The sequence below is a fragment of the Amphiprion ocellaris genome, chromosome 4 (assembly GCF_022539595.1).
Source record: "Amphiprion ocellaris isolate individual 3 ecotype Okinawa chromosome 4, ASM2253959v1, whole genome shotgun sequence".
In the NCBI taxonomy this organism is placed as follows: domain Eukaryota; kingdom Metazoa; phylum Chordata; class Actinopteri; family Pomacentridae; genus Amphiprion; species Amphiprion ocellaris.
In genome coordinates, this window is record NC_072769.1 from 37,701,221 (window position 1) to 37,728,268 (window position 27,048).

The 27,048-nt window shown below is 39.6% G+C and overlaps 1 protein-coding gene across 2 annotated transcripts in view; it reads left to right on the plus strand.

The window, feature by feature from the left end:
- Window positions 1-27,048, plus strand: part of LOC111588137 (uncharacterized) — a 56,805-nt gene that overhangs the window by 26,561 nt on the left and 3,196 nt on the right. For both annotated transcript variants that reach the window (XM_023298312.3, XM_023298313.3), the window contains exons 15-62: window positions 34-143; window positions 854-972; window positions 1,089-1,265; window positions 1,347-1,378; window positions 2,094-2,191; window positions 2,375-2,397; window positions 2,507-2,528; window positions 2,637-2,664; window positions 2,754-2,832; window positions 2,910-3,056; window positions 3,168-3,379; window positions 5,981-6,081; window positions 6,175-6,293; window positions 6,400-6,567; window positions 6,659-6,690; window positions 6,791-6,888; window positions 7,706-7,728; window positions 7,819-7,840; window positions 7,938-7,965; window positions 8,054-8,138; window positions 8,231-8,377; window positions 9,296-9,507; window positions 9,615-9,718; window positions 11,243-11,361; window positions 11,492-11,647; window positions 12,499-12,713; window positions 13,102-13,187; window positions 14,213-14,349; window positions 14,449-14,574; window positions 14,656-14,846; window positions 14,937-15,025; window positions 16,548-16,675; window positions 16,796-16,923; window positions 17,016-17,133; window positions 17,721-17,939; window positions 18,074-18,244; window positions 18,864-19,013; window positions 19,098-19,162; window positions 19,384-19,513; window positions 21,525-21,610; window positions 21,708-21,837; window positions 23,740-23,930; window positions 24,045-24,135; window positions 24,221-24,350; window positions 24,432-24,622; window positions 25,039-25,200; window positions 25,281-25,417; window positions 26,836-26,975. In XM_023298312.3, the coding sequence (XP_023154080.2) occupies window positions 34-143; window positions 854-972; window positions 1,089-1,265; window positions 1,347-1,378; window positions 2,094-2,191; window positions 2,375-2,397; window positions 2,507-2,528; window positions 2,637-2,664; window positions 2,754-2,832; window positions 2,910-3,056; window positions 3,168-3,379; window positions 5,981-6,081; window positions 6,175-6,293; window positions 6,400-6,567; window positions 6,659-6,690; window positions 6,791-6,888; window positions 7,706-7,728; window positions 7,819-7,840; window positions 7,938-7,965; window positions 8,054-8,138; window positions 8,231-8,377; window positions 9,296-9,507; window positions 9,615-9,718; window positions 11,243-11,361; window positions 11,492-11,647; window positions 12,499-12,713; window positions 13,102-13,187; window positions 14,213-14,349; window positions 14,449-14,574; window positions 14,656-14,846; window positions 14,937-15,025; window positions 16,548-16,675; window positions 16,796-16,923; window positions 17,016-17,133; window positions 17,721-17,939; window positions 18,074-18,244; window positions 18,864-19,013; window positions 19,098-19,162; window positions 19,384-19,513; window positions 21,525-21,610; window positions 21,708-21,837; window positions 23,740-23,930; window positions 24,045-24,135; window positions 24,221-24,350; window positions 24,432-24,622; window positions 25,039-25,200; window positions 25,281-25,417; window positions 26,836-26,975 (5,672 nt within the window). The remainder of the gene's footprint in view (window positions 1-33; window positions 144-853; window positions 973-1,088; window positions 1,266-1,346; window positions 1,379-2,093; window positions 2,192-2,374; window positions 2,398-2,506; window positions 2,529-2,636; window positions 2,665-2,753; window positions 2,833-2,909; window positions 3,057-3,167; window positions 3,380-5,980; window positions 6,082-6,174; window positions 6,294-6,399; window positions 6,568-6,658; window positions 6,691-6,790; window positions 6,889-7,705; window positions 7,729-7,818; window positions 7,841-7,937; window positions 7,966-8,053; window positions 8,139-8,230; window positions 8,378-9,295; window positions 9,508-9,614; window positions 9,719-11,242; window positions 11,362-11,491; window positions 11,648-12,498; window positions 12,714-13,101; window positions 13,188-14,212; window positions 14,350-14,448; window positions 14,575-14,655; window positions 14,847-14,936; window positions 15,026-16,547; window positions 16,676-16,795; window positions 16,924-17,015; window positions 17,134-17,720; window positions 17,940-18,073; window positions 18,245-18,863; window positions 19,014-19,097; window positions 19,163-19,383; window positions 19,514-21,524; window positions 21,611-21,707; window positions 21,838-23,739; window positions 23,931-24,044; window positions 24,136-24,220; window positions 24,351-24,431; window positions 24,623-25,038; window positions 25,201-25,280; window positions 25,418-26,835; window positions 26,976-27,048) is intronic.

The window sequence follows — 27,048 nt, forward strand, 5'->3', positions numbered from 1 at the left end:
AGTCTCATTTTGTCTTCGTCCTGTTGTGCACAGTGTGGCAGATTTGGGCAGACACGTGGCTGCGATGGATGCTGATCCGATGTACAGTGAAAACATCTACGAGCACTTCATCTATCCCTTCCTGCTGCATCACAACACCTCTGGTAAGCAGACGGACTGCAGCGGGACGCTAAAACAGCAAAATTAGTGTCTTCAGTTAAGTGTTCATGTCTGCAACTAGACAAACTTCTTCACATGACATATTACCAAATAGAAAGAGAAATCTTACATACAACACATATAATGCCAAAATACAAATACGCCTCATTTACCATATTAGTACAATTACTCTATTACAAGTGAAAGTCCTGCTTTAAAAATGTGTAAATGGAAATAAAGAGGCATTATCACTATATTTACTTAAAGCATCATCAGTAAAAGTATTAAATGCTGAAAAACGTCTATTTTGAGTGAATTACTTGCAATATTAGTTTAAACAGTAAGTAAGTAAGCAGTATTTGAATGTTGTAGCAGATCAATATCGAGGTATTTTAAGCTATTTTATTCTGTCATGTGTAGGTGAATCTGCATTTAAAGCTGATAATAGTGTATGTTTTATATTAAAAAAAATCCAAATTTATAATGTAACTTGAAACTATAATGTTCAAAAAGTGTGAGGAATAAATCATATCATGCAGCATGGAGTAGAAAAATTTAAATGAAGTGCAATTACTTCAAACTTACTTTAGTAAATGTATACAGAACTGTTTGAAAGGTGTTTTTTATTTTCTCTTTACTATGAATTAAAAAGTAATGTGCAGAAAAAGTCTTAACACAATGCATATGACATAAATTTACATGCATTTTTTTTCAGACCCGCAGTGCGTCTCTTCAGCCATTGACAGCACAGAATGGCTAAAAAATAATTTTGGTTTCTTCTCAAGATTCGCCTCCGTCATTAGCTTCTACCAGCTCAACCCACGTTTCTCTGGAGTGAGTCTGAAAAACATGAACATGCTGAGTTTCCTCATCTGAAGTAAACTTAAGTAAAGCATTAGGTTCGCTATAATTAATATATTCCCTCCTCCTGTCTTCTGGGTCCTGCTCAGCTGAAGATTCTTCGTCTTCTGTCTCCAAAACAACTGGCAGAGATGCTGCTGCTGCCTCTACCTACTCCACCTCAGAAAGACGTTGTTATCGAACAAGTGTTTGACTTCTTCTTGGACTCACCTGAGCTCAGGAAGTTACCAGAGGTCCTGCACTTTGCGGTCCAGCTCGCTGCAGAGGTACCAGCTTCAGTCAGGATTCAGTTATTCATCAAACTCTAACCGTCCTGGATGATTAATTGTAAAATATGCCATTTTTAGGTCAATCCTCCCTGCGAGGTCTACACACAAATGTGAGTACTTTCTACTGGTTTTATAACATAGCAGAGCAGTCGATCATTTATCATTTCTTCAGGACAAATTGTATTTCTTTTTTTAGAAGAAGAACTTTTTCACAGACGACACTGACTATAACTGCACTTGTGTTGAAACACAGAAAAATGTTTTTTGTTCTGCCTGTACATTTCCTGCTCTGACAAATCCAAATATTCTCTCTATACAGAATGTGAAAACAATACAGGAACTAGAAAAAGTACTACACACACACTTAAATACATGTATGTAATAGAAAAAAACAGACATGTATTCATTCAACATCTCCAATAAACAGGATTGTCTGTTGCTGTTTGAAACACCAAAAGTACAAAAAGGATTCAGTCACAGTGGCTGAAAAGTTCAATATTTGAAAGCAGGACAGACAACTGCACAATATGAAGGATTTACTATCAGCATTATTTTCTGTCACTATAGTTTTTTAATAAATTGTGAGATGGAAGCATATCTTAATAGTTTGTTAGCATATTATAATCAAAAGAAGCGGAAACTTTGATCAAAAGACAAAAAAACGGGACACATTTTGTTACTGTGACAGGACTTTTTAACATACTTTTTTTCACATTTGTACAAAGGACAATTTTGGGTAGTTTTCAGTTTTTTTAAATAACAAAATGAAAGGATTCTGTAGCTCTGCTGCTGGCGTTATAACTGCTCTAAATGCTCTCCTTTCAGTTTGGAGCGACTGTACAAAGTCATACCAGCTCTGCCTCCAGGCGTGGAACCTGCCATTTGGCCTGCCGTTGACGACCTGATAAATGTTGCACCATTAGGTGAGTCTCTCTGATGACACTCTGGAAGACCTAATGCACAAAGCTATACAATTATCTCCTTTATTCAACCTGGGTGCCATGATAAAGTTTACTTTTTAAGATGTATTTAGACATGTGCTTTACGGCTGTTTTTGTGTGCCTGCTGTAGTTGACTGAATACTTTTTATGCTTTGTATTTGACAGCGTGTGTGCCCGACAACCTCACGGTGAGACTTATATTTAATCTGGGAGCTATAGAACTGTAATTTGTTTCTATATTATGGATGCTACCTTAAAACATTTTCTTTTTAAATCTGTCCAACCTGTCATTCACAGTGCCCAGTGACCCAGTTCAATGGTAAGAACCTTTCTATAGTCTCATTTTATTACTCAATATGTTACTGTAAGTTTATTCACAGCTAAAACCATTTGAGATTTGAGAGATAACTTCTCTGCTGTTTGACAGAAACTAAGATCTGCAAGGGAGTCGACAGGTATGGAATTTTCTACTATTTAAATGCAAAACAATCAAAAATATTCAGATTATCTTTGTATTGAAGTGCATTTGCTTCTTTTTTTACAGTTCTGATCTACAGTCCCACTTCAACACATCCATGCAAGTTCCCTGCAACATTACCCTGGAGAAATATGCTTGTGCACAGGTGACCGTCTACTTTAAAAGAATGGAAATATTGGGATTTATTTCAGAAAATGACCTCTCTCTCCCTCGTATGTACAGCTGGAGAACTTCACAGCAGATCAGCTGGTGTCGCTCATGAAGTGCAATCTGTCTGGAAACAGCAGCCACTCCAGAGTCCTGTGGAAGATGCTGCTCACTAAAGTCTCCTTGGTTTTGGTCCCAGCTCTGGACCTGCTGGGTGACATGGTCAGTGGCTTTAATAAGCTAAAACATAAAACTATAACATCTTCAACTTCTCACATCCTCCAAGTATCACGTGTGTTTATATTCTAAGTGACTGATTGATCTCCTCTGCAGTCCACGCCTGTGGTTATTCCGTCAGCGGTGGAGATTTTGGATGTGATTGGAGAGGTGAGATTGGTGAGGCTGACTGATGAGCAGCTGATGAACAGCAGCGTGATCAGACTGTGGTTCTCTGACCGTCTGGGTGGCTTCTTGCCGTCTGCGTCAGGAGGTTTTCTGCGCTGTTTGAGCAACAAGAATCTCAGCTGTCAGTCATACCAGCAAATGTGAGTGTTTGTCGACGCACTGCCGAAGCCTGTTGCACAGCTCAGCAACATACATGCTGTGTTTGTCATACATCCGCATAAATTTAGCATTTTTTGGGTGTAAATATCACATTTCCATAAAGCTGCCATTCATTTATCATTATAATTTTAGTGATGCTAAAAGACAGAGAAAGGAGCAGTTAATAAAACCTTTTTTTTTTTTTTTTTTTTTTAAACAACTTTTGACATTGTTTGGATAAATTGCCATGAACATTAATAACAGTAATAGTTTAAAAGCATTTTTGAACTTTTCCTATCTTACAGAGAAAAAAAAACTGCTCTGTTCCCTGCATTAAATTGACAGTTTTAACTTTGTTACTTAAGCTTTTAAAGTTGCAATATGCAAAATTGTTAATATAGCCACAAACAACCATCTCCAGTGTTACAACATAGTGAAATGATAGCAAGCTTTGCAGAGACTAAAGTGACACTTTGCTGCAGTGATGACCAATAGTTGTAAATGTTGCATAGAGAAATTGTATGATAACCGAGCTTACATGATAAGTTCATAAGATGTGATATATTGTTAAACATTAAATCCAATTTGATATGGGATAAAACTAAACAAACAAAGAAAAAAATGATTGGGACTCATTGTTACAGATGTCTAGCTTTTACTAAAAAAGACTTCCCCTTTAAACTTCTTACATGGGTTCCTTTAAATAACTTAATTATTCAGAATCAACAATCAAAGAACAGTCCAAATTTGCATAGCTGAACTTTATTCTATCATCACAGCCTCTTTCAGTTTATCTTCTGACTCTTTGGAGTGGTTGATCTCTAGGTTGGGAACCGCAGGGTTAAAATATATTCAATACTGTATATAAAATTGGTAAGACTAGCACCACCTCGAGTAGCATTAGCAGTAAAATACTGTTTGTACATTGTCTGATAAAGTCATATAAAGCCAAATATATCTGCCGCAGATGACATTTTACTGTACAGAACTTTTTACTTTGGTACTCTGAAGTTCACTTAATGAGCTAGTTTTATACTTTCACAACTCATAAGCTGACCTAAATAATCATCCTAAATGCAGTTGCATTTTCAAGGAAGCATGGGATTTTACATTTCAACAGTGTGGCGTCAGTATGTGTTTTTAAATGGAGGATCTACTACTGTTTGGTACAAACATCAATGCTAGGCGGGGGGGTGTTAGAGAACCCAGGCACAGATAAGGCAGACTGGTGGCAACAGAAACAGGTTTTTATTTAGCCCAAACAAAAAAACTAAACCAATACAGAAAAGAGAAAACAACTAGGAGCTAAACTAAACCAAATCTAATTCTAAAATAAACTACATTACAAAACCTACAAACACCCACTGCTAAACTACAAAAACCAAACCAGGATAAACTAAACTATGCAACAAGCAAAATACTTACAAAACCAGTGTGGGACAGGACTAATGGGGCAAGGTAGGCAGACACAGGGAATCTGGAAGTTGGCGGGGAAACAAGACAGGCAGACAGAGAGCTAAAGACAGAGGGGACCGGCAGTTATCCAGGAAGGGGGGAGACAAGAGTCCAGGTGGGGCTATGGCAGGCTGGAGACTGGAAACAGTGCAGGTGGAAATCCTGAGAAGAACAGAGTCCAGGTGGGGAAAATCCAGGGGGACAAACTGAGTCCAAGAGTGGGGAAGCAGAGTCCACAAGAGAGCAATGAGTCTTTATGATCCAGCGAGGTGTAACTGAATGAGCTGAGCTTTATACTGCAAGAGGTGGTTGTGAACAGGTGTCCTGAGTGAGCTGATTACTGCAGCTGACACTCATTACAGTAATCAGCAGGTAGCAGAATGCAGGCAGGTGAAGCAGGGAGAGAGAGACAGGAGGGAGAGAGACAGGGAGAGAGAGAGACAGGAGGGAGAGATGACAGACAGACAGACAGAGGGAGCCAAAGACAGACAGGTCAAAACAGAAACAGATCACAACCCAAGGGAGAAAAGGAGGAAAAAGTGGAAGAAGGGGAAAGAAGGGCAGAGGCTGGAGCAGGATGATAACAAAATCCTAATGAATTTGATGATTACCAAAGGGTCAAAGTTTCCACTTGGACAGAATTTTAACCTTAATTCATTATACAATTTCAAAAGAAGTCCCAAGTTCCCACTTTGCTTGGTAGTTGGTTACTCTGCACTTATGCTAACACAGACAACAGCATGCTAACTGTACTCGCTCACATTGTATAGATGTTAGGTCATGCTTTTTGTGAATAGCACAAGTATGAAGAAGATGTGTGCAATGTGGTTTGAGGTTATGAGATGGCATTTTACTATTCTGCCTTGTGATGTGGGATTTAGTACCAATAATTACACTACCTCAGGCTAAGTACCTGAGGTGTGCTGATGTTCACCACAATCTGTCATCCAAAACTGAGCCAAATGTGTGACTCTGCAATAAAATATCTCAAAAAACCTGCACAACAGAACAGCTTTTCACCTGGTACAACAGCCACTCCCAGAAACAGCTCATCCAACTCAGCAACACATACATTTATAAACCATTGTTATTATTAACCATTATCATATATGTATATATTTTTTTTAATTTCTGCCTTTTCACACCAGACTGCAGGTGTTCGTCCAGCACCTTGAGAACATGACTTTAAAACAGCAGCACGTGGTCTTGAAGAATTTCATCCTCCGTTTCCTGCAGCAGCCACGCTCAGGTACTCACATTGTTCATGTTTCTTAAGTGGACTAAAAAGTTGAAAACGTGTGAGCATTGACAGATGTTTAAACCTCATCTTTTCATGCTATAGACCCAGGCTGTGTGTCTGCCTTCAACAGCACTGCAGAGTGGCTCAAGAAGAATCTGGGTCCATTTTCAGTGTTGTTGTCGCTCAAAGAGCTGCTGGACCTCAACCCACAATTCAACCCTGTGAGATCTGATTTCAGCTCATACACTGAATAAAAAATACTGAAAATGTGCCAGTGTTGTTAATTATCTTGTCATCACAGATAACTGTCGACTTTGTTGCTTGTAGCTGGAGGTCATACCTCTCCTGACTCCAGAGCAGAGTGCAGAGCTGGTGCTGCTGCCACTTCCAGAAAAAGACATCATTATCGACACACTCTTTGATTACTTCACCGAGTCTCCAAACAAGAAGAAATTCTCAGAGTTCCTGTCTTACCTCGTCAAATTCAGTCCACAGGTACTAAGTCTAAAGCCGTTACTTATCAGTTCATATTCTCCCTATTCTCTCTCTGGTAAAGTAGTGATCTTTGTTTTTTTTCTTCTCCAAGGGAAACTTTTCATGTTCATCGTACAGGACATTGTGAGTTCGCATCTAGATATTCCAGATGTTTTGGAGGCTACATAAATAGTGAGATAAATTATGGCTAAGTGATTTAATTCCACGTGTCGTCTTGTTCCAGGTATACCAGACTGGATTTGGCCATGGCTACAGTTTCATTACAAACAGCTTCAGCCATCACATACTCCAAAATGTCCTTATCCAAGCACATACCACCTGGTGAGAGAACAAAAACAATATGTACCAAGTTAAGATCCATATTAACTACTGTGGTCGGTGGCCTTCAGGTTGGAAAAAGTATTTTATTCCACCCAGTGTCACATACTGTATATTTGATCTCAGGGTTTTTTGTTTTTTTTTTTTTCAGAATGAGCCGTTTGGGTACAAAAAGGGCAAATAAAAGTGTAATTTTATTTCTAAACAAAAATGTCTTTCATGTTTTAGTAAATGAAACCATAAAAAATGGTTAAAAAACTTTTCATTCTTAGTTCTTATCATTTTGGTGATGGCTATGACCTCTTTGGGGGGTTGCCAAATATTCCTCCGTGCAGGAAAAATCTGATCTGTATAAACAATCACAACATGAACATCAGGCTAACACCAATTTAAATATTCAAGCCTCAGTGTGGTTTCTGGCTGCTAGTTGTTTGACCTCATATAATTAGTTCTTCGTAAAAGTTTGATTCTCACTAAAATATCATTGTTTGACCCCAGTTTAGCTGCACAGCATGCATTTATACTGACTGACACACAGGCAGGTCAGTGAGGATTACTGCTTCTAAAACACTGTCAGTAAACTGGCAGGAGCTGATGCAAATAGTTTTAACATTAGTAGGGAAAGATAAATAAGCTCTAATTTGATTTTAATGTGAACATTTCTGTGACAGTCAGAAGTGATTTGTTGTATGTGATTACCTATAGACCACCTGTCTTCAGGTGTACAGCAAGAATCTATCTCTGTGTTTGGAAGAAATGACTGATTCATTTCAAAAACCACACCATTTACTGATTTGTATATTTTTTGCTTTTATCATAGGCTGCATCATTTACAGCACACAGGTAAATACATACTTTTAGATTTATCTTTTTGTCTGAAGTTGGTCTTTTGATTAAAGACTCATGAACATGTTGACCTTTTTCTCTCCTAAGTGCAATGTGACCATGACAAACGGTAAGTTGTCTCACTGCTTCAGATATTCCATTCAGGCAATACTTTAGAATTTGTTATTGATAATAATCTTAAGTTCATTTGATGTAATTTTTTACAGAAACAGATATCTGTGTCGGAGTGAACAGGTGGGATTTTAAAAACACTTTTTGAACACATTGTGCCAAATATAGGTTCAACAAAATGTTAAGCCTCTGTTTCATTTTTCAACCGCAGCACGAAGCTTCAGCTCCTCCTCGACAGCGCAAAGATGAGTGGACGTTTCTGTGAATTTTCTGTCGAGGAACTGGCCTGTGCTTCGGTAAGACACAAACACATCTCAGCTCAGCAGATAACATAGTATCAGGTTGATGTTTGGTTTCAGTGTCTCATCTGTTTTTGTTCATCACACAGCTGTCAGCGCTGAAAGCACAGGACCTGGCAGAGATGCTGAAGTGTAATCGCTCCTCCAGCTCGAGTGGCTCCAGACCCGTCTGGAAGCTTCTCCTCTCTAAAGCCTCTCTGGTGCTGGATGAAGCTTTGGATCTTCTCACCAACACGGTCAGAATGAATTTTAGGCATACTGTATTTTGTAAGATGGGTTTATCTTCCTCAAACTGAACTATGATCCTTGTTGGATCCTTGTTGAGATTATTTTTTTGACAGTGTGGATCAGGGGTGTCAAACTTGTGGCCCGCGGACCAAAACCGGCCCTCCAGAGGGTCCAATATGCCTTTGAATAGGGTAAAAATTCCAGAGAAGACATTAACTGCAGATTGTAAATTTGTAAAACTATAAATTTAAAATAATTTCTAGACTGTGACAAGTTGTTTTGATCATAAAGTAAAATACTAGATTGTTCATTGTTATTTTGTGTCTCATTTTTGTAATATTTTGTCTTGTTTTTGTTGTCTTTTGTCTGACTTTTCATGTTTGTCTCATGGTTTTGTCGTTTTGTTTCTTGTTTTTGTACCTTTTTTGTCAAATTTCTTGTCTCTTTTTTTGTTTTGTTTTGTGTCGTTTGTTGCATTTTTTTGTCATTTTGTCTCTTGCTTTTGTCGTTTTGTGTCTCGTCTTTGTCATGTTGTGTCTCCTTTTTGTAATTATTTTGTTGTTTTTTGTCTTGTTTGTCTGACTTTTGTTGTTTGATCATAAAGTAAAATACTATATAGATACCTGTGTATCTTGGACAATTTGGAGTTGTCATTATGTATCAGTTTTTATGTTATGATTTTATTGGTCACTTGGTCACCCCTGAAATAAAATGAGTTTGACACCCCTGGTGTAGATAAAGAAAAGGAATACTCATTGTAATTACGTCCTATTAACGACATATTTAATGAGATTTATAATGCCTGTACATATACTGTAGATTTCTTTGTACTTCATTCTTTTTATACACTTTTAAAACCCTTTATACTTATGTCTCCTATGCACATTTTTAAACGCCTTACAATCACATCTTGATCTGTGCTGTAGACTCTGAACCCGAAGAATCCTGCAGTGTCACTGGTTCTGAACGCCATACGAGAAATCCGGTTTGACAACATCAGCCTGTCCAGCATCAATGATCCTGCCCTCATCCAGCTGTGGTTTAACCGCCGCCTGCTCCCTTTCCTGTCCGCTGTCTCTCCCGACTTCCTCTCGTGTTTCATCACGAAGGGTTTGAACTGCAACACCTACCAGTACATGTAAGCAGCAAAGCATCCATCATTTCTTCTGCTCTAATTTCAGTAAAGATCAGACTCCCTCTTTCTGCATAAATCATGTAATCCTTTCGACTCATTTCCTAACTCAGTGTGCAGACTTTGACCCGCCTGCAGCCAAACATGACGCTTGCCACCCAGATGTCTGTCTACACACACTTCATCAAGATTTTCCTGACCAGGAACAACACTGCAGGTGGGTTTCTGTTGAGAATAAAGTATTTGGGGGCCCAAGAGGCTGTAATATTCACAATACACAAAAAACAAAACTGTTGGCTGCATGAAAAGTTTGCAGCTCTTCATCTGACAGCTCACCATGGCTGCCCCTTCTTGCTCCATTATTTCCAAATGCTAAGATCTCTAACACAATGCATTTTTTCTGACTGCTTCATAATTAAAATTAACTCATTTTGTCGGATATGCATTAGCGGTAACTTAATACAGCGTTTTTCCTGGAAATATTAGCACAGACATCCAGTATTTAACCCTAGTGTCGTCCTGCGAGTCAAAATTGACCCGCTTTAAAGTTTGAAAATCAACCAAAATCCAGCAAATTTTGTTGGATTTTGGTTGATTTTTATGTGAATGTTCTTAAAGAAAATATCAGAAGTTTTACTGATATATATGGAATCACTTTAGATATTTTTAGGATTTTTTTGGAAGAGTTTTACCCATTTTTTGAAAATGTTTACAAGAATTTTCTTGCCAAATTTGGGGGATTTTTTTTTTTTTTTTTAAAAATAAAACTTTCAAGGGAAGCTTTTAAGGAATTATTTGAATTTTCTTCCTGAAGGTTTTGCAAATTTTCAGAAATTTGGGGAATTTTTTGCTGATTTTTGGGATTTTTTTCAAACAAGGAAACACTATTTTTTGGTGCCCATAAATGGAGACAACAGGAGGGTTAATAATTTAGAAATATAAATATTGCAACATTTCCATCAGTGGGCCATAGCTTTAGTCAGGGATAGACAGCAACTTAACATTTATTTAAATAGAGATTTTCAAGACCACTTTGATGCCTGCAAATATAACTTTGCAGCTTTAGATCTCAGGTGAATCTTTCTCGGGACATTTGTCAGTTAAAAGGCTGTTTAATTTTTTAATGTTTTCTACTGAAATAAATTTGTGTTTTAGGGTTAGCATGCAGACATTTCTCAGACAGAATAGAAAAGAGAAGGTTTTGTTGTTAGTTGTGTTGATGTAAGATCTGTACAGCGATCATACCACAATGCAAATCCATCAAAATCAAAACACTGCACTGTGTTCTGGTCGCCAAACACTTTGGCTGCCGTGCACAATGGGCAGAGGAATGGTTTATATCGACTTACATAATTAAAAATTATGTTTAAATAGATTTGATGAAACTACATTGTCTTTCTTTCCATCCCAACGTTTGCATTAAGATCACAGCTTTGTTTAGATTATGCAAAAGTCTGTAGATCTCAGTAGCATATAATCTATGGATTTAGGCACCATCCTGACAATGATGTTAAAACTGCAAATAATACATGTGTGTACAATATTCTTAATCATAGTTATGACCATAATAATTTGCCTTGATTGTAGTTGTCTCTTGACATATAACCCACTGTATAAATCACATTTAAAACATACTATAGTTAACACAGTTTGTTGTATGTGATGCATCCATATAATATGCAGTAGTTAGTTGTTTTCCCTCCGAGGAGTAAAGTTAAATTCTGTGTGTTTTTGTGTTCAGACCCATCCTGCAGTTCAAACATAAACAACAGTGTACAGTGGCTGCAGAGGAACCTGGGAGGTTTCTCTGTCCTCGTGCCCTTCAGCGACATCCGGATGCTCTACCCCAGCTTCTCAGCGGTGGGTTGTGTTGCATTGTGTCGTACATGTTTATGTTTGTTTATTTGTTGGTTTGTTGCCTCTGTGGTGACCATCGGTTTTGCTGTAAATATACGTGTGTGTGTGTGTGTGTGTGTGTGTGTGCGTGCAGATGGAAGCGCTGTCACAGCTGTCAGTCAGACAACTAGCACACCTGTCCTCCACACCTGGCCAGCTCACCTCTGCTCAACAGGTCAACATGGTGCTGAATCACGTCCCCAACCGCCTTCTCACGGCCTTTTTTGATGATTACTCACCGGCTATCATGGTGAGAACACCCCTTCAAACACAAACTCTCAAATAAAATACTGTGTTTTGTTGGCACCAGGCAATAATGGATAATTTCATCAGCATAAATTAAGGCGAATAATATTTATCTGCTCATCTGCACTGTAAAAAAATGTTTGTATATTTTACGGTGAAAAACTGCCAAACCATCACGGTAAAAATCTGTAAACTCTAAAACATTTTGATGCCGTTTATGTAAACACTGAATCATCGTAAATAGGTTAATCAGGAGAAAAGTGTGTTTTTTAGATTTTTTTTCTCTTGAAAAAATACATTTCATGACTCCTGCACAGTTTTTAATGGAAAAATGCCTTAATATGTATAACAATACTGTAATTTTTGTATTTAATTCTTGAAAAGAATACAGTTTTTCCCAGTTAAAGGTACATATTGTTGTGCTGATATTGGAAACATGCTGCAATATTTATAATAAGTTACACAAATTTTATTTTCCATTTTCATGTAGATTTTTAAATTTTTAACAGTTAAAACTTTTTATTTCACAGTCAAATATGGAATGAAGCACATTTTTTAAACCTAAAATCAACAATATCAATACATTTCTTTACTGTAAATGTAGAAAATGTTTTTCTGTAATTTTACAGCAGCGTTATGGCGACCACAGCTGCTGTAATTTTACCGTAAAAACAATATTTATTCTTTTTACAGTGTGAGGCAGATAATAACTGCATTTTGTGTCATGTTTTACCAGGAACATAATATTTTTCTGATTATTCTTCACTCAGTGGTCGAACAAGGTACCGTTGAACCTGCTCATCTGAAAACAATCTGCTTCCTAAATGTGCTTTTATCTCACCTTTTTTCCTGCAGGGTCATGAAAACATGTTCCCGTCTCCGGTGAGGTCAGCCATGTTACAAGCCGTGTTCGATCGAGCCAATCTCTCCAATCCTTCAGTGAGTGATCAGGATGTTTTGCGGTGGCTCAGAAACCGGCTGCAACCGCTGTTGTTCAACCTGTCGCCGTCTCACGTCGCACCGTTCTTCGGAATACTGACAGGAAGGAACTGCAGCACCGAGCAGCAGGGGTGAGGGCAAAGCAGACTGCATGTAAAACATAGATAATGACAAAATGACCCCACTTCTCATTTGAATTGCTACTCAGCAAACATTTTCCTAATTACTTTATGGTCTCAAACACTAGTTTCAAGTCTCCTTTATTACAGCAGAATGGTTATTTTGATTAATTATGATGTGATTTAGATGAAACTGACGTGTGATTGACAGGTTGCTACTGTATGGGCCTACATAGTGTCCTTGAGATCAGTTGTTCTCTTCTTGTAGGTGATGCATTCATATGTCATCACCTGCATCACCATTTTTTGGTGTCCGTAAATGAAGACAACAGGAGGGTTAACTAACGGCTGTTTTCATTGATTAAAGACTGGGAATCCTCTGTGTTTTTATCTGTTTCAGTGTAGAGGACCTGAATCTGACCATCTCAACACTCAGTGGAGACACTCTGAAACAAATCCACAATCACATCACTGAGACTCTCAAAGGTAAAGAAACTGCGCTGACTGAAAACCAATAACCGGCTTCATAAGGTTCAAGCTGCTCATTGGATGGCTGTTAATCATTTTTTGTCTGTTTGATAAAAATCCAATTCTGAAGCAACAACCCAAAACAAAACAGTCAAATGAGAGACAATTATGCATTTGTGAAGAACTAAAACAATGGATAATAAAAGTGTCACGCTCATTTTTAGATTTATTTTGATGGTCTGAATTGAACAAAGCAAAAATTTAAATGGTGTTCTTGATTTATCAGGATGTTAGAAAGTGTTGTCAGGTATTGAATGACTGCATGATTTGGAAACATTTCTGTGCCATCAAAATCAAAATTAACGTGGTTGGTTCAGACGACAGAAAGATTATTTGAACCTTTAGTCTGTTTTTGACCACTCTGCATGTGTAAAGAGAGTTACCTGTTAATATTACCACACTATTAGTATAAGCTGTTACCCTCAGATGGACAATACAGAGTTCAGTAAACTCCTTTATGCAAGTTCAGCTGGAGAATGGCTTGAAATACGCTGCAGAAGTTGTGCTGCAAGACTAAAAAAAACATAAACTGACTGACTGAAGTCTCAGGATGAACATTCATTTACTTGTTTTTAATTACTTGTACTGGGTAAGGTCTTCTTTACGTATGAACAACAAGATACAACACAATGAAAAAGTAAAATAATGGCGACTTTTTACTCTGTCTTTGAGTGCGGTTTGTTCCCGAACACCTCTAACGGATACATTAATACTGCTTTTATTATAATGATGGTTTTACACATACATAACTAAGTTTTTTGTGTTACTTAATTACAAACTCGTCTGTGCACTCAGAGGTTCAGTTAAGGGGGTAAATCCCTTTAAGAGCCACTTTTAGTTCCCAGATGGACAGTGATGCTGCTCTGTATGTATTTCTTTATTCTGAAGCTAGAAATATTTAATTAAAGCTTTTGTACACACAATGTTTAATACATATGACAGGTTTCACACTCAAAAAACATTTTTGCTTTCCTCGATCGTAGGCTCTGAACCTCTCCGTTGCTATGGCGACAACTACAACCACAGTTTCTACAGTTTCGTAGAGCGTTCATTCCTGGGATTCCAGTTCCCCAACCTGACCGCCTTCCTGTCACTCATGCCTCACGACAGAATGCATCTGGTGTGTGCTCAGAAATAAAAAGAGGAGCAGAAATCCAGAAAGTTTTCAACACAAACGACGAACAGGTAGAGACTTAACTTGTCTTTTCTGTTTTTCAAGCTGGTGAACTCCATCCCTGTATCAGATGTTGGCGATTTCCTCCGTCGTCCAGATGTTGTCGACAACAATGCAGAGCTGTGTGCGCTCTACCAAAACTACAACCTGATACAGATGCTCCTGCAGAAGGTTTGCGTCTCACACACAATCACACAGAAATGTAAGAACATTGTGATGATATGAACACAATAATCTGTGTGTTCTCCACAGGAGTCTCTCCCGGAGGTGGTGAGGCTGCCCACTCTGGAGTGCGTCTGGCCCATAGCTCTGAGCAGCTCCAACAGGCCAGATGTTGAAATGTGGTTCAGCAAAAGCCTCACACGCTTCTACCCGTTGCTCAGAAAGGATATGATCGGCCCCAATGTCACACACAACGCCTCCTGCTTGGCCTTCCAACAGCTGTATGTTTTGCTACGACATTGTAAAGTGCTTCTGAGATAAAGGTTTGTTTTTTTTATGCTGTGTTTTGATTGAATTTTGTTTTCTTTCAGGGTTAAATTTCTAGGCGAACATAACTCCACTGCTGCAGACTTTACAAGGAAAGACGTGTTCATGACCATCAGGGATTACCTCAACTCAGGTCAGTCTGTAAACTGAGCCTCTGAAAAAGCAGACGAGGGTGGCTTGAATTAAAAACAGCAAAAATGCTTAATTTTAGTTTGAATTGTAAATGGAATATTTATGGATTTCAGACTGTTAAAAAATAAACAAAAACCTGAAGAGATCAGGTTGTGTATAAGAAAACTATATCTTTTCATTTTGTGTGTTTTTTGACATCTTGTAGACCAAAGATCAATCGAGAAAACAACTGAGGAATTTTAGTTGCAGCTCAATCTGCCACAATATTAGATTTTCATGACACAATATGGATATTATTGAAAGAAAATCTGAAAGAAAAGAATATAGCTATCAGTCAAATTCATTTTTAACTTTGTTCATTGTGTGAGTGTAGTGAGATGCAGAAAGAGTCTGTCTCCATGACTGTACTGTATGCTGTTCTTATGTTCTAGGATCATTATTTACAAAATATTTCATAATTTAATATCATGATATCATAATATCGTGACATCTTTAGCTGCAGCCCTGCAGTTGTTGGTATTAATTACACCAACATTTCCAAGTTAAACCAGTAAAAATGTATTGATGTTTGTATGCTTCAACAAATGTGTTACCGGGGGGGGGGGGGGGACCCAGGTGCAGGCACAGATAAGTCAGAAAGGTGGCCACAGAAACAGGTCTTTATTTTAACAAAAACTAACTAAACCAATACAGAAAGGGGAAAACAAACCAGGAGATAAACTAAACCAAATCTAAGACAGGAATGAACTACAAACTACACCTACAAAAAAAAAAAAACATCTCAACTCCAAAAAAACCAAACAGGGATTAAGTAACCAGAAAACAAACAATGTACTTACTAATCCAGGGGAAACAGAACTAAGGGGGCAAAGCAGGCGGCCTCAGGGAATCCAGAAGTTAGTGGGGGGAACAAAACTGGCAGACAGAAGGCTGGGGAATAGCCACGAACAGGTCAGAGCAAAACGGAGTCCAAGAGGGGGAAATCCAGGATGGGGGAAGCAGGAAAGTCCAAGGGGCTGAAGCAGGTGAGGGGTTCACAGGCTTGGTGTGGAGAACTAAATCCAGGGGGGGGAGTCTGTGACAGAATGTGAGTCGATGATCCAGCGGGGAGTGAATGAAAGGACAGAGCTTAAATAGGTGGAGGTGAGGTGGAGAACAGGTGAACGGAGTGAGCTGATTACTGCTGCTGACACTCATTGCAGTAATCAGCAGGTAGCAGAATGCAGGCAGGTGAAGCAGGAAGAGCAGGAGGGAGAGAGACAGGGAGAGAGAGAGACAGGAGGGAAAGATGACAGACAGACAGACAGACAGACAGAGGGAGCCAAAGACAGACAGGTCAAAACAGAAACAGATCAGGACCCAAGGGAGAAAGGAGGAAAAAGAGGAAGAAGGGGAAAGAAGGGCAGGGGTTGGAGTAGGATCATAACAAAGCAAAAACAGAAAAAAACTAATACAAAAACAGTCTTATTGTAAGTGGTATTTTATTAAGCCTCCACCAAACTAATTGTAATTTCGTGTTGTAGATACGGTGCCAAGGTGTTACAACAACAGCAACCCAGAGCTAAACTCCACTGCTTGGTTTGTCGAGTACATTGGCCCTTTCATGCCTTTTCTCACTCTGGAGGTTCTTCAAACGTTTGGATCTGCAGAGGTACTGAACCTGAATCAGAGAACCTTAAACTTCCCCTCAGGTTTTGATCACTGGTACTGAAATCCAGGAGTAAACTGTTGACAGATTCATGATGTGCATGATTGTTCCTCCCCCCTGCAGGATCTCCAAGTGTTCACCGTGAACCTTGAGAACATCGCGCTCCTCAACCACTCCGTCTTACCTCAGAACCTCACCGACTACTACACTCAGCTTGTGTATCAAGAGGACAGCAACTTCAATCCTTTGCTGTGAGTTGAAGCATCTAAAATGTGTTTACTCTCTACATCAGCACACGCACATAAGCGCCTTCTTATTTTATCTGATTCCGCTCTCTCTACAGTCTTCCCCTGCTGTGTCGGTGTGTCGCTCCCGGTCTGGCATTCAGCCAGCTGACTGCAAATCAAAGTATGATGCTTCTTCCTGACCTCACCAGGCTCTGTGCAGACCTGGACCCACAGGTAAAAGACACACACACTCAAGAAAGCACGACGATGGTACGTTTTTCTGTTCAGAAGTAAACAGGCAGGGGACTTTTTAAAAGGAATAACCTGAAAAAACTAGTGACTCAATGACTTGATGAAAATTAGTTAGATATCATCAGATTTCCACCTGTGTACTTTTTTTTGACTCACATGTTGAACAGATTAGCTCAAATGAATGCTTCTGATTGTTGTTCTTATTATATTTCAGCATACTGAGCTTGAGTTGACACTTGTCGAAGAAAACAGATCTATTTCCATTCGCAGCAAAAGTCCTCATAGCCGTTACTATCCAAACTCTCTCTTAGGTATTTAGCAGTGATTCTGATACTCTGATGCAGGTAATTAATCGATTCAGTGGGAACATTTTTCAAGATTTTACGAATCACATTTTTTTCCCTGTGAAATCAGTAAAAGCGGAATTTATTTTTGTCTTGTACTGTATGTTGGAATGAATGGTAACAGCACAAAATACTACATTGTAGCTGCATAGGTTACTTCTCTGGAAACACACCCTTTCCCTCCAGAACATAAGGACTGTTTACAAAAAAGTACTGTTTCTGTAGGTCGCTGCTGCTCTGGCCGGTAACTTTGGTGACAAAATTGATGCCTCAGCCATTGCTACCCTGGGCAATGAAAGCGTCGGCATATCCACAGGACAGATCGCGAGAATAAACCCTCAGGACCTGTTTAAAGCCCTTGGAACTCTCCGCCTTGTGATGGGGTGGAACGAAGGTCAGGCCAGAGCCATCATCCAGGCTCTGATGTCCTCAGGGATGATGCAGGTAGCTGCTGTCTGCCACAGATCTGATTTTGGATGCTGACGTTGTGTTTGAGAGCAAATTAGTGGCAATAAAGTCATTGTTGTGGTCATGTTCTCTTATCTATGTGTTGCCTTCAACCTTTTCCATCCCGGCAGATCAACAGCTCGTCATCACTGTTCATGCTGGGCTCTCTCATTGTGGGTGTACCCACCAAAGTGTTCAAGGGCATCAGCATCTCCCAGCTGCTCACTGCATCCAAAAACACTTCAGTCCTGGCACAGCTGATGTTGGCGCCACCGATTGTCCAGCAGACCTTTGTTACTCAGGTATGGAGGCTTCATTTGTGTTACAGGATGGATGCAGTTGGTTGTATTTATATCATATTATATAGCCTGGAAAGTCTTACCTGGGAAGATATGAGAAACCTCAGGCAGGCTGGTGGCTGAGAGCAGAGCAAAGCTAGAGATCAAGCGGCAAGCAGGCCAACTGGATAAAAAGGCAGCACTTTTTAGCACAAAGGGAAGCACATTAAGAAGGTAATTAGCGAAGCTGGCTGGTCAAGAGAGTCTTTACCTCAATGAGTGACAGAGTGATCTGGCAAAGACTAACAGAAATCACAGCTGATATTCTGCAGGAGCTGATGAGGTGTAGGAGTTGAGGTGAACTGGCCGCTGGTTATGCAGAAGAAGACGCACTCAGACACAGAGGAAGGGAAAGGTCTCAAGCATCTCATTTAACTCTTGGCAAGAAAGTGAAGAATGACAAATTATACCTTTACTTTTCGATATTTTGTAACTTTACTTCATTGTCAGTGTCTATTAATTAACACCTCAACAAACAGACTGTGGAGCCAGAGACAGCAGTCAGAAGAATTCCAAGCCAAACATTTATGTGAAGATAGAAGTTTTCCAAAGAGAGTTAACTTTCACCTCGTTGTTCTCTCAGATCATATCGGTGAACACCAACAGCGAGCAGATCATACAGAACATCCCAGATGAGTTGGCCACTGAGATCCCTCGATCTCTGCTTCTCGGCTTCTCAAATAACAGCAGCGTTCTCACCACAATCAACAAGAAGAAATGGAAACGGCAGCAGGTAAGGGGATGCCATGGTGACGCACTTGTTCTATTTACATACCTGTTGTATGAGATTACACACAATGTGGTTTTTTTTTTTTAGGCTGAGTTGTTCTTCAGTGTAATCGCCGCGGAAACTGCAACAGCACAGCTGGGAACTCCGAACAAGTGAGTTTTAACAAAGTTTTCAATAAGTTTGTGAAACAAGAGACCTGCCAGGAAATGTCCTGCAAATGGGTTTCACTATGTACAGAGCTTACAGCGTGTGTGTGTGTGTGTGTGTGTGTGTGTGTGTGTGGGTGTGTGTGTGTGTGTGTGTGTGTGTGTGTGTGTGTGTGTGTGTGTGTGTGTGTGTGTGTGTGTGTGTGTGTGTGTGTGTGTGTCCGCAGTTTGTCGTCCTCTGTGTTGCAAGGGTTCACATGCACCGGAGTGAGGACGATTCAAAGGGTGCAAATCAAGAGGTTGGTCAGAGCCTGTCGGAGGAGAGGCAGGAACAAGGTCAAGCTGGTGGAGACTCAGGTGAGAATGCAGGAGGGACTGCGTTTGGATTACTCACGTTGTTCGGACATAAATGTGTTTATAAAGTCATAATGTGCAGACTCACCTTCCCTTTGGAGTCCCTGTAACGTAAACTAGAAAAGGTTAAGGTAAAGCAGTGTCATTCACTGGAAAAAATGCCCCTTTCAAAACAAGGAAGAAAAACTTATTTCAAGGAACTTTTACTTTGAAATAAGTGAAAAAAATCTGCCAATAGAACAAGTGAAAAATTACTTGATAAGATTTCTTGAAATAAGGTATGATATTTAGAATATTGAGATCTTAAAATTAGCTGGGAAAACCTATTTTAAGCTCTATTTTACCAGGATTGTCAAGCTTAGGCGTCTTAAAATAAGCCAGATATGCTTTTTAAAAAAAAAAAAAAAAAATAGCAGTTTTTCACTCAAAAATAGATTTTCGCTTTCATGTAACCTCCTAATTTGAGATGTATTAATCCTCCCTGCTGTCTTCATTTACGGGCACCAAAAAATATTGTTTCCTTGTGTGAAAAAAATCCAAAAATTCAGCAAAAAAATTCCCCAAATTTCTGAAAATTTGCAAAACCTTCAGGAAGAAAACTCCAATAATTCCTTTAAAGTTTCCCTTAAAAGTTGGATTTAAAAAAAATCCCCCAAAAAAAGCCTAAAAATACCTAAAGTGATTACAGATAGTTCGGTAAAACTTCTAATATGTTCTTAAAGAACATTCTGTTAAGGTTTCACTCAGAATCTCAGGCACAGGAAAAGAGAGGCAAGCGAAATGCAGCAACAAGAATTTATTCACAATACAATAGTGCACAGAAACTACAAATCCCTACAGTAGACCAAAAGAACCGGAAGAGTAACCAGAACTACAAGGGAACAAAAACCAAAGATCTACAGCACCTGTAATGGCAGGAGGACTAACCGAAAACTTCAATGGACTGAAGCTGACCCACGGCAGGTAAAACCTGGGCAGGAGAACTTAGAAACTCTGAACTAAAATCGTCTAAACTAGAATCTGCAAGAGCAAAGAACATACTCAAACGAGAGAGCTAAAAGGCTCATGGCATACTTCATACAATATCAGTATAAACTGTAAACTAAGGAGGTCGTCTATAAGCAAAGTGACCACAAGAACTCTGATGAACTTAACTAGAAACTCTAAAGTAAACACAATATACAAGAAAATCTGATCTCTAATGCAAAACCTAGAACTGGAGTAACTAAGGTAAGCTGAGAGTTCCAAAAACATAAGGTTAATCACAAGAACTAAAAACTAATAACCTGACCGATCCTGCTCAGACTGGTGCACAGCCAGCAGCTAGGAAGAATGGGGGCTGAGGCTCAAAAGGTGGAAGCGGTGGCTCGCAGGTGGGTCAGTAGACAGCAACGGCAGGTGGAGGCTGAGATCGGGGCTTATCTGAAGAGGATGGAGGGAGAGTCGGAGGAGAGCCAGATGGCTGACTGAGCCGGGGAAAACCGGCTGACTGGTGAGCAGGTGAATCCAGAAATCCCAGTGGCAGGTGATCACACGAGGGGGAGGCAGTCCAGGCTGAGAGGAGAACAGAGAAAACCAAAATTACTAGAGTTCGCAGAATGACTCGGTCTGCACTGACTAGTTGCATCAACAATCCAGAGAAGAATGAAGAGAAGAGTCCGGTTATATGGTGAAGAGGTTGAGGCTGATTGGCTCTGCAGTGTCTGCTCCCACTTCAGCTGATTGCTCTAATGAGGATTTCCTATTGGCCCTAAACACCTGCTGCCGCCGTCTCAGTGCCACAATTTCCTAAAAAGGAAACACAACAGAGGGAGGGAGGGGCACTACGGAGAACCTGCAGAGGCAGGCCTGTCACTGAAATGCATTTGGACCAGGATGTCTAAATCATACTGTAAATAACTTACAGTAGACTTTAATTCCACATTTTAAGCTCAAAATTTCTCACCTATGTCCTTCTTCAACAGCAAAGACAGTATAGGGTATTGATAGGAGTTATTCCTTTTCTCACCAACAGCTGACCTGCATGTACAACTACATTAGAGTGGATCCAGACGCCACCAACTTCACCGTCTACCCTCCTGACATGCTGCTGTACTACGAGTAAGAATCTGTCATGGTTGTTTGTGTGGAATTCAGACCAAACACAGGTTTTCTTGCAATGACATGACTATGGTATCATTTCCATTCCTTGCTGCAGTTACTCACTAGTGCCACAGGCCAGCTGCAGGTCTTATTTTGAACAGCTGGCAGATGCAGACTTCAGTGTCTTCTCCTCGGCCCTCAGCTACAAGCGAACTGATCTGTTTGATAATGCCAGGAGCTGCCTGGTGAGTCCCCAAACAACAGACAGGACTGAACATCTCAAATGGGCAATGCTGAAGTTTGATATTTAAGTAGTGTGTGAAACTGCACCGATCAGCCACAACATTATGACCACGGACAGGTGAAGTGAATAACATCGATCATCTTGTTATAATGAAACGTTCTGCTGGGAAACCTTAAGTCCTGACATTCATGTGGACGTTTGACACCCACCTAAACATTGTAGGTCAAGCAACAGTCCTTAATGCCAGCTGCCACCCTCAGCAGGACAATATACCCTGACACATCACAAAAACTGCTCAGGGGAACACGACAGAGCTAAGCTGTTCACCTGGATTCCACACTCCTCAGATCCAAATCTTATTGAGCATCTGTGGGATGTTCCAGGATAAGCCTGATCTAGGTAGAAACCCACCCTGACACCCACAGGACACACAGAATTTACTGCCACCATCTCAGTGCTACAGAACATCCCCATAGGTCCTGTGTCCATCACCACTGGGTCAGAGGAGCTTTAGCAGCATAAAGGGACCAACACAGTATTAGACAGGTGGTCATGATGTTATGCCTGCTCAGTGTAAAGCTAAATAGCCCATATTATGTAGATTTAAGATTTAATTTCTGTGGTCTGCTTGCATAAAAATCAGTTTTCACACATTATTTTTCTTATACTGTGCATTGCCACAACATCTCTTCTAACCTTCTGTCTAAAACACTGTGTTTTAGCTCCTGCCTCCTAAAGATCCCTCTCCTGCACTCATTGGTTAGCTAGCACAGTGAAAGTACCGTGATTCCACATCCATAAGGAAAAGCAGAAAGCCATAGGTTGCAGTTGAATAGTATTTTTTTGTGTAGAGAAGATCCTCGGAGAGTGAAGTGACCTGGAATCTAAGTGGCAGCCGTGATAAACGATAGTCAAATTCAATAAATGCTAGGAGAGATGCTTTGATGCTTCCTTTCGTATCTCCTATAGTGTAGGAAGCATTGGGCCACACCACCACAAAAAACATCCACCACAGCATGATTACAGTCTGGTTCTAGTGCAGTCGGATTCTCCTTGCAGAGCAGTTATCTTTCTCTGTATCTTCATAGATTCTCCTTCTGGTGATGTTTCCCACTGAGGTCCACTGGAAGTGTTATACAAGACTGTACTATTCAACTGTAACTGTAGTCCCAACAGAAGCAGCTCTAGAGGAAATAACAGAGGACTATGAGGAAGATCCTCATTCTTTGGGTGAAGATGTGCCAAACAAGCTGCTAGTACGGAATTATGGAAATGTCCCTAAAAAAGCAGCTATATGACACACTGAAGGAAAGGAAGAACCCCAAAAAGCATGGGCTCTTTTTAATTCTTTTCTCAGAAATGGCCGGGAGTTGCACGCACACTGATTTTTAACTTTAAAAATCCTGAAGAAGACTTGAAAAAGAAGCTTAAATTAAATCTCCAAGCAGATTTTAATGCTGTCTGTCAGGGTTAGAACACAGAAATCATCGAGCAGTTTCACTAGTCTGTGCTCTGGACCAAACTACAATTAACTCAAAAATCACAGTTTCACAATTCCACTGATATTTAATTTCATTATTCTGACTTTACTATTCAGTTTTTAGTCAAACAAATTGCATTTTTTCGAACAAAAGTCTGAGCTTTTACTTTTCAGGGGGGCTGAACATAATTTTGGATGCCACAGATGTGTAGATTATGTGATATTTTTTAAAATAATATGCTAGATTAAGTCTTTTTTCTTAGTTTTAATTGGACTCTGACCACTAAACCACTGCCTGCACTATTAAACATAACTTTCAGCATGGTGTGAGAGCACAGCTGTAAATGTAAATCTCATCCAGTTCACAATATGTTTTTCACGTCTTATTTTAATGCTCTAATCCACAATATTTTATTTTCTAAGGCTATAAAAAACACCAGCTTGACTGGGGACAATATATCGGTTTTGGGGAACATGTGTTGCACTCTGGATGGGTCCTACATCCAGAACTCGGATCCGTCCATCCTGGAGAAACTCAAGAACTGCCCTGAAATTACTGACGCTCAAGCAGCTGCTGTTGAAACCCTGCTGAGTAGCGGAAATACACAATGCGGGTGCGTCAATCAGCATCAACACAATCCTCACTTCTAATGCCTCACAAAACGCCCTATAAACTGTTCAGCAAATTCATTTCTTACTCATAGCTTTTGGTGTTCTTGCTTTTTCAGTGCTCCTTCAACATGGAATGAGCAAACCCTGAGGGACCTCGGGATGTTACCGCTGTATTTGAAGTCCACCTTCTATAAAAACTTCGACAAAGTCAGTCCCACGTGAACACATACATTTAACAGAAAAGGTTAAGTAGGTTTGGTTTTTCATGTGCTTCTTTGATTCCTGTGAGCAGAAAACAAAGCGCATGTTCTTGAAGTTCTTCCTGAAAGTTTTGAGGAACAACAAAGTGGACAGATGGAAGAGGAGGAGCATGAAGAGAGAAATAAGACGGTCCAATAGAATGAAGTCAAAGCGATCTATAGGTCAGTCTCCCTCTGGTCACTGCTCTGAATGCTCGTTGTCCGAGAATTCACTTCTTAACTGTTTTCTTTTCTGTGTTCCAGGCAGTGAATGCACTGTTGGAGAGATCACCCAGGTGACTATCAGCGCTGAAACGTTCCCGTTCGACTATGACGATATAAACCAGTTCAACTGCTGCCTCACAGCCAAAACTGTCCAAGACAACCTCGATGCCATCACTGAGAAGGTGGATCAGGAGGAATACCTCCAGATTGTTCTCAGCAAGTTGCAAGAGGTAGGTGACAGAAGCCTGTGAGGATGTGACTGGCTTCTTTGAGCTTTTTTAACTGAGCAGTTGAGGATGAAGCATGTAGTGAACGTGGTGCTGGTAACAGCAAGGAAGGAAATGTGGTGCAAATGTGAAGCATGTATCACTGTTAAGTCGACTGTTTTTAGAATGAGGTTAAGCTGAATGTTATGTATAATTATGATCATTATTCAATCACTTTTTATTGAATCAGATTACTGTTTGGGGATAACATCTTTAAATGTCACTTTGTGAAAAGGTTAGAAACCAGCTGACACTTTGTTTTGAGATCCTGTATTTGAGAAATTTTCTTTTCAAATAGTTTCTTACTGTGTTGTTTTTATCGTTGCAATCCAAAGTAAATGTTTTCTAATTTCTTCTGACTGATTCTCACATATATATAGGCTTATGCTGCCAACTCTAGCATCCCAGAAAGTCAAGTTCAGCTCTTAGGCCCAGCGTCCCGTCTAGCCACCGCTGAATATATCAACAAGTGGATAATCACTCAGATTGACACATTGGCTGCCTTGATGGACCTATCAGATGGGGAGTGGGACCCAAACCTGGTGAGCAATTAGACTGAAATTCATTGTGCAGGTGTGTGTGTGCTCGTGTTTCTTATTATTGCATGTTTCTCCTCTTCCAGGCTAAAGACATCATCACTAAGTATCTGAGTACAGAAGGGAACACACTCGGCAGTGCAGAGCTGAACGCCATTGGAGGACCAAACCTGTGTTCCCTGGATGCAGATGTTCTGAAGAACATTTCTCAGCAAAGCCTCAGGTAAGAGGTCAGAGTTGTGTTTATGTCTGGAGGATTCTAATACTGACATCTGACAGATCTTAACATCTGGAAGATGGAAGCACATGCTGTTTAAGGTTTAGTCAGGGATCTTCAATGAAAAACAAAATCCCTGAAACTAAATTTATGCTCCTTTGTGTATTTACTGCAGCAACAAAGGCACCATTGGAAATATCTGGTTTTCTGCCTTAACTGGTCATAAAATGTGATTTGCTCTTAATCAAAGTCATAAGTATAAACAGTGTGTTTGGGATAATAGCATAGAAGCAATTACATTCATATACATTAAGCATTCATAGTGCTATTGGAAAAAGTAGGTAAACCCACCCGAGGGTTTTTCTAGTAGCTGCAGCTCAGAGATTCAGCTGCACAGGAGATTCTCAGGAGATTCAGGAAAGTTTTAGACCATTCTTCCTATTAGAACTGCTTCAGCAGTCTGAAGTCTTGCAGCTCCAGCTACACCGGACTTCATTTTGACCTTACTAAGTCTCCTGCATTCATACATAGTTGGTGTAACTGTTGACTGATAAATACCTAAACTCTGTGAGGACTTTTTTTCTCAACTTTATACAAATCTGCAATTTGTGATTTAAAGTCATTTGAGATCTTCTTTGACAGGCATAGGCCAAATGATTAGATGAACCTAATGAAAAACAAAATGTATCTCTGACCCTACAGGAAATAAATACGTGCATAAATAAAAATAAATTCCTCTGAATTATGTAAGTAGGACTCTAAAATAAAAAATGAAATACATAAACAAGGCAATAAATATATTAATAAATGTAATGATTAACTAAATGTTTTGATTTTAAAAGGACATTTTTATACATTTTATAACCCCTCACCTCCGATGTGTTGAATAATTTATTAATGCACCATCCCTATTAGAAATTACATCGGCTTCATTCACAACTTACTGTATTTGCAAATTTACTAAAATGCATTATCTTCATTTGATGTTCGATACTGCCTTTCAAAGAAAACTGACTGTAAAGCAAAATGCAGATTAAACTAATACTATTAGACAGACTAGAGCATTTTTCAGCCTTGTTGTATGTAGCTTGAAAGGGGAAACTAAGGAAAAAAGAGTAGCTTCTTTTAAATCACTAAACTACCTAAAAACAACTCCGTTCAATTTATCCTCAATTCTTCTCTGGATTTTAACATTTGAACAGTAAAAGGACATCAAATAGATGTAGTGATTTTTCTTGAGCAAATAAAGATGAAACTTGTAAAAATGGGGAGAGTAAAGGAATGTGAACACTGACAATATAGGTGAGACAATGAATTCCAGTCAACAAGCTGAAGTGGTATCAATGCTTCATCAACAATCTACATCAGTTGTAAAACAGACTGTTGTTTTGATCATGTGCTCTGTGTGTTTGTCTCTTCTGCAGAGATGCTGATGCCCTGAATGTGTCCAACTGCACCAAAGAGAAAAAGCAAGAACTCTTCACCATTGCCAGACAAGCATTTAGTGGAGATACTCGCTCAACTGTCTCCGTTTCCTCTTACCAGCTTGTACAACCTTACATGGGTAGGAAAACAGAGGCGCACGCATACATACACACCGCATGAAGAAAAGCTTCATTTGACCTCACTGGTCATTT